General features: G+C 47.9%; 2 protein-coding genes across 5 annotated transcripts in view; both read left to right on the top strand.

Annotated features, from left to right (window-relative positions):
• SEC31B (SEC31 homolog B, COPII coat complex component) overlaps positions 1 to 9190 on the top strand; it is a 34863-nt gene extending 25673 nt beyond the window's left edge. For 3 of the 4 annotated variants that reach the window (XM_069864266.1, XM_069864265.1, XM_069864267.1), the window contains exons 22-27: positions 432 to 470; positions 3216 to 3271; positions 4490 to 4636; positions 5053 to 5169; positions 6543 to 6614; positions 7326 to 9190. In XM_069864266.1, the coding sequence (XP_069720367.1) occupies positions 432 to 470; positions 3216 to 3271; positions 4490 to 4636; positions 5053 to 5169; positions 6543 to 6614; positions 7326 to 7505 (611 nt within the window). In that variant the 3' untranslated portion in view covers positions 7506 to 9190. The remainder of the gene's footprint in view (positions 1 to 431; positions 471 to 3215; positions 3272 to 4489; positions 4637 to 5052; positions 5170 to 6542; positions 6615 to 7325) is intronic. The other variant, XM_069864268.1, reaches the window with a different exon arrangement.
• LOC138724321 (broad substrate specificity ATP-binding cassette transporter ABCG2-like) overlaps positions 1 to 13405 on the top strand; it is a 434882-nt gene that overhangs the window by 295774 nt on the left and 125703 nt on the right. The gene's annotated exons all lie outside the window — the stretch shown is intronic.

Here is a 13405-nt window from a genome sequence, read left to right as displayed (position 1 = left end):
AGCCCTTGCTAGCATGATTAATAAAGACTTGTTGGACCTCGATCCCCATGGATTGGCATTCCCTATGTCTGTTTCTCACAACATCACTATGCCTGGGGCCTGTTAATACTTTGCTATCTCAGGTTTAGCCAGACTGTGAAGATCCTTAACAAAAAAGCTGACAGTCTGCTTGGAGCAGATGCTTCTCCAAGCCATGTGTATTATGAGAGTGGAGGAACTAAGGCTTTGAGGTTTGCCTCCACCTGGAATTCTTTGCTGAGCTCTGTTTAACCAAGGATAGCAAATCCCACTGTGTGAAACCCATGGGGACTATACATAAAGGCTGGACAAATTCCATTTGAAGAGCTGTCAGGGATTGTAGTCCAGGGCCATTACTCACTGAGCAAAAGCTGTTAGTGATTATAACTTTCCCACCCTGCCTTGATTTTCAGGTTTCTTCCCTTGGCTAGATCCCCACGTGGATCATGCAGGTAGTACCAAGAGAAGCCTCCAGACCTGTGGGAGAGGCAATGTTGCTTCTTCCAGTGCAATGTGGGGTGTGTGTGCATGTTGTACTTTGTGTGCATGTGTGCATGCTCATTGATGTTTGTTGTTTCTTTGCATGCCTGGGGAGCTGTACAGCTGGGGTAGTGGACACACTTGTCCTGAAGACTAGTGAGAGCTCGGGATATTGGAAGTGAAATGAAAGCACTGTGCTGTTACTAATGAGTTTGACTACAGAAAACAAGGACTCCAGCTTCTTTCTTCTCTACTTCCCTTTAGTTCTGGAGGAATTAGAGCATTCTCAGTCTCTATATCCCTTCAGGCAGTTGCTAGGACAGCAGGACAGGGAAGTGCCTGCTTTTCCTTCTTGGCTCTCTAGGTGAGGAATAGGGCAGTGTAACTCGTCTCTTGTTTTCACCTTGTTATAATCAGCCTTATGCATGGCTTTACTTGCGCTTGTCCTTTCCCTATGTGGTTCAGAAGAGGTGGATTCCAGCATGAGCAGTTGTGAAGTAGAGCTTCCCAAGCAGAATTTGGGGGCTGTATTTCAAGGGGAACTGGAAAGCCCTTTTGGCTTTAGATACAGAGCAAAGTTTGGCTTTGAACCTCAGTCCATCTGCTGAGGAGGATTTGGACTGTAGAAGTTTTCTGACTGATGCTTTGTACTGTTTTCTGTCCTTGGAATTCATTAATGATGAAGAGTAGGTGTCTTCTAGTTTATGTTGTCAGTGGAGTAAGGCTTAATGTCTTAGTAGGCTGCCCCTGCAAAGAAGATTATGAAGGGAGTCTCAGCTTTATTTAGGAAATCTGAGTACTGAGTAGCCACTTACACGGCCAAGCAAACCTTTCTGTATGGAGTGGGACTCTAGAAAGGGAGTTGTCCCTTTGGCAGAGAAACATAAGACCCCAGTGTTTCCCTGTTAAAGGAAAGATGTTTCCACAGCAAGGATTTCAAGCACTTCCTAAAGCTGAAAATGCCCTGCAGTAATTTAGTGCTGGGAAGTTCCCTTCTCCTGTCAGTATTTACTCCCAGTTTTAATGGCAGCACATGGCATGTCCATATCAGCAGAGCATACTGGCTTCATTGAGAGTGCTTTACTGCCTGCTATTATTGTTCTGATTTTTGATGAGTATTTTCCTTTAGCATGGAAAGGGGCTGCAAGATCACTCCATCTGAGTGGTCCAACTTTCTTGCTTTGGAAGTGCCTGAACATGATCTGAACAGCTCATTAGCACAATGAAGAGAGATCACCACTTGTAGAAATCCCATGCCCCTGGGGAGTGTCAGGGATAGGGTGAAGAACGGCAAGTGAAGATCTCCCTGACTCCAGCCTGTGATGGTCTTGGGTTTTCTAGAATACACATTGCTGGAGACTGCTGCTATGGGGCACTCATTTCAGGAGTGGTGAGAAATCCTGTTTCACAAGTAGCATAGGCAAGATAGTCCAACTTTCATCCCAGCACAATACATCAGGGTCCTGTTGTCTCATGTCATGATGATTAAGTGCCTCGCTTAAAGACCATGATTTAAATAGCTGCTTCCTGTGAGGATTCAAAGTGCCACTGGGTTGGAATAATGCCAAGGACTGGTAGGCCACAGGCTCAGTGGGGGCCAGCAGCGTTCTAGGGCATAGAATCCCTAAGCTAGAAATAAGTGCCAACTTAATTAAACTACTGATCCAAACTCATCAGAGAGCAAGTCTTGAAATCATGGGAAAAGGGAGGGCAAAAGGAGGCTGCCAGAATTTTAATAATAAAGGTAATTAAAGTAATGAAATACCTTTTGCATCTTTCCCCTGTGGTTTTTAAAGCTCAGTTCAGGATCAGTGGCTCATTAAGTGTGGCACTGAGCTCCGACAATGCTGATACTGCCCCTTATAATTATGCCACTTTCTCACACATTATTCCTGTCTCATAGGCTTGAGATTATTAATGATGGGGTGACAAAAGCAGCACTGGGGTTTTGTCTAGAGTTGCAGGTACTCTTACAGGACAGCAGCAGGCAAGGTGGTTAGAATTTGATGTTTGCAGAATGAAGTGTAGTTGCAAGTCTCTTGATATCATGTTGTCTGATTTTTAATTACCTGGAGTGAGGTTAGAGGCTGGGTACCACAAAAGCATCTGCTGAGACACCCATCTGCTCCTAAGGCATTTACTAGTTAAGTCTGTTCCCTTTTAGTTGGGAAGCGAGCAAATTTTGCTAAGCTTTGGTTCTGAATATGATTTTGGAAGAGGAACATTTCCACCCACTCCTAACCTTTTCCCACTTTATCACAGCAACTTGCGTTGCTGTGGACTGCCACTCCTGTGAGTGTTGATGAGAAGCCCTCTCTCACCTATAACATAGCCCTCACTGTCATACCACAGCACTGGGCTGATTCCCTGTGTGGGGAACCCCAGGGAATCCCTGAACCCTAATGTGCACACACATGCAGGTCCTGACCAAAGCTCAGGCCTCTGATTATGAAGCTGACAACTGCAACCTGTGCAGAATGCACAAAGCTTTATATAGTTGTAAAGAAACTTTATGTATGAGAGTGGGTGTGTGACAGTTCAGTCTGATCAGAGATCACCTCATGAAGCCTTTGAACAGGTTGAAATGGGCTTAAGGGGCAGGGGTGGGAGCCATAGGCCCTTTTGCTGAGGGAAATACCAGACCACACAAGCAACCTTGAATTGTTGATATGGCCATTTTTTCAAAGGCATTTGTATCTTATTCTCTCTTCTGGCAGCTCAGGAATCTTGGACCGATCCCTCTGCTGTAAGAGGAGGCCTTCCAAAGAAAAAGGTAGGCTTTCAGCTGCAATATGCATTGTTTATCTTTTAGCCAGGGAGCTCCATGCAACAGATACGTACCTATAAGTGCTCCCTGTCACACTTGGCAGGTCTCATTCCTCATTGGTATATTTCTGCATTATATGCATAGCTAGAATTGGAGTCAAAGTCGTCTTGACCCTTGTCACTCCAAGGTGTCTGTTTTGTAACAAAGTTGTCATCTGTGATGCTGCATCCTGTGTCAGTATTTCCCAGGCCGCCTACAGTTACTTGGTGCTAGAAATAGGAACTTAATCTTATCCCTCTGTGTACATGTCTTTTTTGGTAGTGGCTGTGGAAATCATGCTCACTTCACATCTGACAGCTGGGGGCAGCATTTCTCCTCAGTCCAGTGAGACCCACAGTGATTTTCCTCAGATGCTGATAAGGCTAAGGCACTTCTAGTGAAAGAAGTTGGGACAGACATATCCATAAGCTGCCTGCTATGTTGGCCCTGTTGCTCTCTGCCTTGAAGTAGTTGCACTGGAGGACCTATGAGCTGAGCTTTTTTTGTAACAAATGCTCTCAGTACCCCATTTCTGTCACTGCTGCCTGCTGGCAGGTGTAGCAAGAAGCTTCTTTGGCACCATTCCCACCCCCTACTCCTCTTCTTTAGCTTGGAACAGACTTCTCGCCCTTTTTCTGGCAGCATAGCTGGGAACCTGCTTCAGGCTGTGCTCACTACAACAGGATTAGCCTCTTGTTAAAGCCATCTTCTTTTGATCTAGCCCTGTCGGAACGAATCTCTCCTGACTCTCTGGCTTAGCAGGGGCATGATGAAGTGTTTGCAAGAGGATTCTCCCCCCACGTCGTGGGATTTTCCTCAACACTTGCTCTGTGGGACACTTTACTGTTGCTAATCTCTACATTCAGGACTCGTGCCATCGCAGAGCCAAGGCGGCTTTCTGAAAACCAGTGCTTTCAGGGGCAACGGATCTGTTTGATTGAACAATTCCAGAAGAGTTTTCTTACTGTTGCTTTGACTGTTCATCTAGGATGCAAGAGGAAGGGCCTCATGGTCTGAGTCAGGGGCCTGAAAGAACAGAGGTGTGTTACACATCATCTTGAAGAACTGGGCATGCTGCAAGTTAGAAAGGAAGTGGAATTTGACTGTGGAGAGTGTAACCAATCCTCCTTCCTTTGACTTAGTTTTCTTCATTTTTTTTCTCTCTTTTCTTTATTTTGGTGACAGTTGCCTGAGAAATTTACTCCTCCAGCCCCCATCACAGCTCCAGTAATGAGTCTGCCCACCGAGCCCCAAGGGATCCATCCTCAGCTGTCCAGGTTGCAAGAATCTGGCCAGTCACCCCCAGGAGCACCCAAGGAAGGCAACCTGCAGGTATCTTGGGAAAGTAGTGTGTTCCCCAGCCAACAGCAGCTTGTCAAGTAGAAAAACAATTCAGCTCTTGAGATTCTTATAATAAGCTGCAGGGCTTATGATGATGCCTAGCCCTTATAAGATATCTCTGCCTGAATGTTAGAGGGATTTCCAGGGTGGAAAATGACACCTGGGTGCAGCTGGGAGAGAGGGAGGGGGCCAGGCAGGCTGTCAGCCTCCTAGAAGTTGGGAATCCACAGGGGCCTCTAGCTATACCACAGCCTGAAGATGATGATCTGACTCTCTGCTTCCAGGTATTCTCTGGGTTTGTCAAGGGATGAAATTCTTTCTGTTCATAGAGTTGCAGAAGGGGAATCTACCTGCTCTAGCCTTTTATGCTCCTGTTACATTCATTCAGCTGCTTCTCTCTCTGTCAGTATCACCAGCTACCAGTGGAGAGGGTTGAGAGGAAGGAGTTGCCTCCTGAGCACCAAGCTCTGAAGGCCACATTTGAAGGGCTGGTGCAACGCTGCGCTGCTGTCACTACTGATCCAGTAAGTTCTCTCTTTTCTGATCTTTGGCTTTTTTGCCAGCATAGATGATTGACAGATACTTCCTTCTTTTGATTGGGGAAAGTGAATCTTGCCCCTATAACCAAGTTAATATCCATATGCTCTTCCTATAGGCCATAGGCTTGTCTGTCTCCTGGGAACCGAGATGCATTCTTTAGCATTTATCCCCCACTGTTCTGCTGGCTCTTTTCTTTGAGGAAAATGGAAGAAAACCCAGCTAATTCAGCTTCCTTTTTCAGTGGCTTGATCTATAGATGGTTCCTGCAGATCTGGTATTACCAGCTATTCTCAGACCTTAAAGGGAAAGGCTGAGATATGCGGGCTGGAAGAGGAAGCCAAACAGTCTTTGTCTCTGAGTCACTGTAATTTCTCCACTCTGGTTCCTGGAAGGCTGTTGGCATACATGTCACATTACTTGAATGCGTCAGGCCAGAGTGTCTGGAAGCAGAAAAATGGTGTTTGCAGCATCATGTTAGATTGTTAAGTCTTTCCAGACCTTGGAGGCACCATGAAGCCTTCCAGAACATGTCTGCTTAGTGGGTGTTGGGATGAGCACTGAGCCTGAACCACTATCCCAGAGTCAGACAATTTGTGTATAGCAGCAGCTTCAGCATGTTTGCTCTGTGCTTTCTGAGAGTGCAGTGTAGCAATTTCTGGGACATAACCTAGAGGTTCCTTCTATGGACAGAAAGGCCCATTGGTTTGGGCTTAAACACTCAGCTTACATGGATGTTAAAGAGCAGCGTTGATACAGTGATGTAATGCACCTGAATTCCTAAGGCTGCCAGGCCTGTCCTAGCATTGCCCAGAGCCAGGCATTTATATCTGTAGTATAACTTACCTGTGAGTGGGTGATCCAAGGTGATATTAGTGGTGTCAGTCGGTCCCACCAGAGTGTCAGTACTCAGGCCCTTTCCTCAGTGATTACCTGAAGTTGGGAAAGATATTCCCCCCTTTCCTCAAGGAGACCAGGAAGAAGCTGTTGCTTGGGTTGGCCTGGGTGAGGCTGTCTGAATGCCCTGTAGGTCAACTAGTGGATATTTCTTAAGCTTTGGAAGTAGTTGCTCTGTCCTGTAATCTGCAAGCACTGGCAGAAAGGAGGAATGCCTAGACGGGGAAATAGGCAAAGGGGGAAATCCAGCTTCCTTTCTTGGAGGGAGGATGCATGCATGTATATGTGCACAGTGAGAATGTGGCTGTATCACAGTCCCTGGCTGGTGGAGGATGAGAGACAGCTGAATTGTAAGGTGCTGTGGGAAGAAAAGAAGAGGGGAAGGACTGAGTGAGAACAGCTTGGTTCTGGGAGAGGTGGCTTTGAAGGTCTGCCAGAGCTAGCAATACCTGTTTCATTTCAGAAAACCCGAAGGAAGCTGGAGGATGCATTGCAGCGTCTAGAGTGTTTGTATGAGAAGCTGCGTGAACAAGTGGTAAGTAGACACCACCATTCCATGTGGTCCAGCCAGATTCCTGATCTTACCTTTGTACTGGGCCTTGGTGTCTGTCCCACTGTTACCAGCACGTATCCTATTAGAAAAGCTAGGGGGGTGTCAAACCTTATAATGCACTTTGAATCTAGCCAGCCTTATCTCTTCTTCGTTAACCTTGGCCCAGACACAATGTAAGAAAGAGCTGTAGAGGGTAGTTGTGGGATGCTTTTACCCCCAGGAAGTATACTGGCTTATAGAGAGGTTCCAGATGTGAAAGGGCAACTGGGGGTAGTTGTTAACCTAGTAAAACCTCTGGCTTAGAAAACTCTGAAGCTGCTAATGCCAACTGCTGGAGTGATAAATACTGGAGAAAGAATCCTGTTAACATATACCCTTTCCCTGAGTGTCCATAGTAGGCCTGAACAGAGACTAGATGAAACTTCAACCTCCTCATATACATCAGGTATTCAGTTAATGCTGAATTGTCATTACTTAGGACCTGCATTCACCATAACCCAGGCTGGGTATTAGATTAGTGTTTGTAGGCTGAGAAACCAAAGGAGGAAGCAGGCTGTCCTTCCTGCAAGTGTTTTAACTGTGTAGGTGCTGTTTGGAGCGGATAAGGTGGAGAAAAGGAGGGAAGGGTATGGAGGGACGGGGGCTGTGTTACAGTGCTGAGCATGCTGACTCATTTCTGCTCCCTCTCCACAGCTCTCTCCAGCCATCCTCATGGGTCTTCATGAAATTGCCCGCTGCATTGAGGCTAGGAACTACCAACAGGGTCTGCTGGTCCACACCCAAGTGGTGAGCAGCAGCAGTTTCAGCGAGGTGTCTGGTTTCATGCCCATCCTGAAAGTCCTTATGACGATTGCTGGCAAGCTGAATGTGTAAAGTGTGGAGCAGCTGGAACAGTGCACACTGAAAGCTGGTGGACTCCTTCACCTGTTGATGTGCTGCAAGTTGTGGACTACCCTGACTCTGGAGGAATAAGTCTGTGCCAGTGCCTGGAACTCTGCTGGGCCAGCACTCCTGGTCCCATCTGCTCTCCAGACACCCCACTGGTGCCTAGGACTTCTGGAGACTATTCTTTCTCTCTCTTATTTCTTGCCAGTCTAAGGCGACTTCCCGGCCCAGAGATCTCCATTTCAGACTGTCCAGGTTGCACAGAGATCCTCCTTGTTCCCTGTATCCCCAGCACAAAGGGGAAACTAGGATGGTGTTGGTTTTTTGGGTTTTCTTAGGAGACAAACAGGGCTGGCACCTGCAATGCTACCAGTCAGGAGAGTCCCAGGCTGTATTCCCTGCTGCAGTGTAAGCTGCCTGAGTGATAGTTGAGCTCCATTGGGACCTAAGCTGGGGTGTTCCTGCTCTGTTGGGCTTCAGTGAGGATCTCTCCTCTGTTTCCTCCTTTCTCTTCATTCTCACTCTTAACTTGTCCTCCCACCCCTCTGCATCCATATTCTGCTTACAGCTAGGGCTAGCTCTCAGCTCACGCTGGGCTAGCTTTGGTTCTCTCTTCTTTGCCCAGTCCTCTCTTTTCACAGTTAAGTTTCCTGCTTACCCTCTACTCCCCCTCCTTTTTATCTCGCACACCGCCACCACCCTGCCTCCCTACCCCAACCATAAACTACAGCCTTGAGCCCTTTATGTTGCAGGCCCAGGACTGATTTTCCCCTCCTAAGTCCTGGGACTCTCCCGTTCAGGAACGCTAGCAGGTTGGACTGCTGTGTGCTCTCCACCACAGAGCTGGTTGCCCTCTCTGGCTCCTGGCCTTTTTCACTTCTTTTATGTTAGTACAGTTGGCCTTTTGCCCACTAGTGTTATCTAAAGGCTTCCTACATTGGGATTTTCAGACAGTCGAAGGGCTTTAAGAGCAGCAGAGACTGTTCAGTTCCCATAAAGAGTCCTGTCAAGCTGCTCTGACCAGCCTAGACTTGAGCAGGGGGATATAGCACATTGCACCACACCTACAGGAAAGGACACATGCAAAAGTGATTCTCAAAGGCCCCGTCGGCACCATGGTGGTAGGAATATGCCACAGGAGGTGATGCTGTCAGGTCTTGGGCATATGACTGTGCTGAGGATTTTCGTCACTGTGGCATTTCCTCTGGGGTAAAATAGATGAATGAAGCATATCAGTCCTGAGGAAGAAGTCTGGGAAGGCAGGTGGGATTTTAGGGCACATCTGTCTTTGTGTGTGTCTTTCCCTCTCTTCCTCCCCGCTTGCCTTCCTCTCTATCACCTTCTTTCATGCTAACCAGGCAGTGTAATTGTTAGGCCCTAGCTGGGAGCAAGGCTTATCCTCAATATTTGGCTGCAGCCAGATCCTGCTTCCTCTGCTTGCTGCTAGAGTGATAATGCCATCATGGGCCTGTGCTTCACTGAGTTGCATGAATCAACCTGCTCTACTGTGAGACTTAGGAGGGAGGAAAATCAGAGAAGGGAGGGAGAGGACATGTCTCATTCTCTCCTTTCCAGGTCAAAGTGCCTCCTGGCTGATGCTGTGTTGTTTCTGTTGCTGCGATTTGATTCACTGAGAGGTTACAGAACAATGAAATAAAAGCTGTGTTTTGTGATGCTGCTAGATTTTTTTTTTTTTTTTTTTTTGTTTCTTCATAGGCTTCTCACCTCTGGCTACAAAGGACTTCCCTCAGTCTGCACGGCCACCCACTGAGAACTGTGTTATCAGCTTCGGTGAGGTGGCAGATTGAGAATGGAGTGGGGCAAACGTGATTCTGGGCTCTGCTGATGTGAACAGTGACTCACTTGGTGTGTTGAGGCCTCAGGCCTTATAAGGCTGTGGGGTCAGAGAACTGACCTTCTCCAGATCCAAGAAGGTCCCCAGGATGACCAAGGTTCTTGGGAGGTATCACAGCAGTGTTGGGGATTTTATACATGACATCGGGAATTGGAAGTATGTCAGTAAATAAACAGAGAGCCCCTGAAGAGATCCTCTCCAGTTGGAAAGCAATGTTATGCCACTGAAGCCATGCCACCTAAACTAGGATGAGGACCTGACCTGTGTGGAAATCAGACTAATGCTATTGAATTGTCAGTACATACTATTAGTTAGTAACTTCTGAATCTGCTGGATGATTTTATGTAAGCTTTTAAGGAGGTAAGAAGGCTGAAGAGAGACATCAGTACTGAGACAAAGTTGGGGGAAATCACACTAGTTTCTGCAAAAAGACTGATTTAATCTCAACGAATTTTTGTTTTCTTTGTGCTGTCAGGTGGCTGGCTTGTATGTACTTAGAGGCCGGCCAGTCAGCACCCATGAAACTGAAATATGCAGAACTGTATTACCTGGCTTGCAGTTTGAGAACTTGGGAGGCAGTAAATGTTGAGAAAGATTGTTGGGATGGGGAAGACTTCAAGGGCGGTTGCTGGGAAGGGACCAGGTTTTATAAGAGTTCTGGGGTGTTATGGATGCAGCATGCATTTGGAGGAAACCAGGAGTCTTGCAGAGCTTTTGCAGCCCCGTCTGGGAGCAGTTAGCAACCAGTCTGGCCTCCCAGCTGTCCCGTGTTAGGGAGATGCAAATTGATTTTCAAAGGCAGCACTTGTGATGTGGCCTTTTCTGATGCTGCACAAGTGAGTGGGTATCTGCAGAGGCATACATTTGCTTGTAAGTCCTAGCTTTTCTGAGATCATTTGAGAGGCCTGGCATTTCTTAGATTGTGCCTTTCTGGATCCAGTTATAGTACCCTGTGCCGTCTAGCCCCTGTCTCTCTTTAACTGAGGCCACTTGTACCTCTGAGAAATAAGCACAGATTTTCCATTTATTTCTCAGATGCATTTGACTTCAGTTCCATCCAGCACAGACAGCTCTCACTGCCCATGGACTCACACAGAGACTGGCTGATTATCCTGCCTTTGCTACGAGTCCTTCCTGTTTACCTCTTTGTCCCACTGTTGCTTAGTTTTGCTTCAGGTTTACCCCAGCAAGCATTCCCCAAAACTTTTGGTTAGGAAAACCAGGCAAGGGGAAAAAAAGTGACCCACTCAAGGGGCTTTTGAGAGGCTCGTGGCAGAAGCCCTCTCGCTGTGGGCCTAGCATGGGCTATATCCTTGCAAGATCCACTGGAAAGCACTTCTCCAGTTATAGCAATATCTCTGCTGGCTGGTGATGGCTCCTGGTCTATGGGCTGCTTGGTGTGTCCTCCTTCCGTGTGGGCACAGGCTACACCAGCATCCCCACACCTCTCGACAGAGAAAGTGTTTTCTGCTGGGTAGAAAGGCCTTTGGGTTAACAAAGAATTGGGGGGCGGGGGGCGGGTAGGAAAGGATCCCTGGACATAGAGAACAGAGCTCTAATCCCGTTGCAGATAACATCATGTCTGCAGGCTAGGCTTGTGTGTGTTTGGGGGAGCTGGAGGGGCAGAGATTGTTAGGCAGTATTTGTTTGTAAAGCCACTTGCTCTGAAGATAATGCTTGCACTAACTTCTATTGAGGGAGCAGTGTGAGTCCCCACAAAGTCCTTTCCCAAAGTGTCTTTGAAGCCAAGAACTCATTGAAAGGAAGAAAGGCCAAGAGAGGGGATTAGTTTGTTCAGCAGCTGTGAATTTCAGTGGGAGGCTGATGAACTCCAAAGTCTTTGTTGAGATTTTTTTTGTAAGGAGCCCTGCTGGAGGGAGAGACCCACACGGGGCCACGGCCTTAGACAAGAAGGAATCCGAAGCGGCAGGGAGCTGTAAACGGGCCACAAGGACTTTTCCCAAACACTTTTCGGAAAAGGTGTTGTGAAGAGAGCGGAGGGGGATTAGCATGTGAAATGACACTTTCCATTGACTCCACAGAGGGGAGGGGAAAAGGGTTGGCTGGCTGATTCATTAGCATTTTGTTCCCTTCTCTGTTCTGCTCCCCCTGCAGCCCCCCTCCCTTTGCTCCCCTCCTCCCCGAGCCCTCTGAAGGGGTTTGGATTGTAAAGGGGAGTGAGGGGCTGCCTGTTTGTGTGTCATCTGGGCGAAGGTGACCACCTGGGAAGCTGAATGTAAATATTTCTCCTCTGAGGAATGTGCCTTCATTAAACCGAAATGAATACATGGAAGCATCCAATCCTGCCACACAATGGCAGCAGTGCCTTTACCACTCAGGGCTCCGTGCGCCAGGGAGGGTGGACCCCTCTGAGCTCCAACGCGCTGCTGAGGTCAGCACATTTTGCAGCTGCGGCGTCGCCATTTTCTCCTAGAGAAAGAAGCGTGCGGTGCTGGGGCCCCTGCTCGTAATGCGCCCCACGCATCCCCGTCACCAGCGGGCATTATCGTGCTCAGGGGGCACCACCGGCGCTGGACCACAAGCCTTCACTGCGCAACCATGCGGGGCCATGTTGACAGGCTGAGAGAGCTGGGGTTGTTCAGCCTGGAGAAGGGAAGGCTCTGCGGAGACCTTATAGCGACCTCCCAGTACCTGGAAGGGCTAGAAGAAAGCTGAGGAGGGACTGTTCACAAAGGCTTGTAGTGACAGGGCTAAGGGCAATGGGTATAAACTGGAGAGGGGCAGATTTAGACTAGACAAAAGGAGGAATTTATTCACGATGAGGGTGGTGAGGCACTGGCACAGGTTGCCCGAAGAAGTTGTGGCTGCCCCATCCCTGGAGATGTCCAAGGCCAGGCTGGATGGGCCTCAGGCAGCCTGGTGTGGTGGAAAGTGTCCCTGCCCATCGCAGGGGGTGGAACTACATGATCTTTAAAGTCTCTTCCAACCCAAACTGTTCTATGATTCTATGGGTAACATCAGCAGGGAAGGGAGAGGAAAATGGGCAACAGCTTCTACATCATCTCCTTTTCTTACGTTTCCAGATGTCCATGAAATGGGCACAGAGGGACAAGGAGGTAGAAGCTGTCCTCTTTGCCATGCAGCCGTCCTCAAGCCAGCCTGTGACGGAGCTTTCCCTCTTGGGTGAGAGGCTCTCGCCACCGCTTTGCTTTCCTGCCCACAAAGAGATGGAGGAACTGCTGGCAGAGGCACAAGGGAGACTGAGGGCAAGGTCACTGTATTGTTAAGAACCTTTGTGCAAAGAGCTGGTGGTTTGTGTGTGAAGGGGAAGTGCTTCAGCTTTTCCTGAGAATGGAACAAGATTGTTCCTTGCAATTTTTGAAGGGCCAGATTCCTACTTGACATGAATGCTTTTGCTCTGGTGAGACCCCAGCTTGCCGTAGGTTCAAGTTCCCCACAAACAATAAAGTAGTCCTGGGATTGAGGGAATATTTGATAACTAAGAGACACATACAAATTACTGAAAGTCTTTAATGTATCATCTCTGAAGCAGACCCCTATCTACCCCATTTTTCCTTGGCAACTGCATTGCAGTTGGTTTCAACCTCAGACAAGCTCAAGGAGAGAGCAAGCCCTTTCCTCTCCTGGAAGGGGCTGTGGTGGTGCTGTGTGGAAAGAACTAGTCAGCTCGTCATATACTCAATGGATGGGTAAACAGCTGGGTTTTAGTCTCCAGAACTGTAACTGCATACATCCACACATACAGTTGGATGAAAAAAACACCTCAATAATAAACACAACAGCATTTTGCAAGCACTTGGCTACTGATTTATTGCATTCACTATTGGTTTACGAACATTGGCTACAAGACAGGTCTAATTGCCAGCTACTTAGCTCTGCTGGCTTTTCATCTAAAAGACCCTTCAAACAGCAAAGTAGACAATAACCTCACAGCACAGGGGAGGTTGCTGTGATGGTGCAGTGAGCTTCCCCAGGCCCTGCAGCTGACAGCATCTTCCCTCACTATGCCAGCCACGACAAGGGAACAGAGATGCATCAACTGAACCTTCCT

The sequence above is a fragment of the Phaenicophaeus curvirostris genome, chromosome 9, assembly GCF_032191515.1.
Source record: "Phaenicophaeus curvirostris isolate KB17595 chromosome 9, BPBGC_Pcur_1.0, whole genome shotgun sequence".
Classification (NCBI taxonomy): Eukaryota; Metazoa; Chordata; class Aves; order Cuculiformes; family Cuculidae; genus Phaenicophaeus; species Phaenicophaeus curvirostris.
Note: the sequence above shows the minus strand (reverse complement) of the source record. Positions and strands in the feature narration are given on the sequence as shown.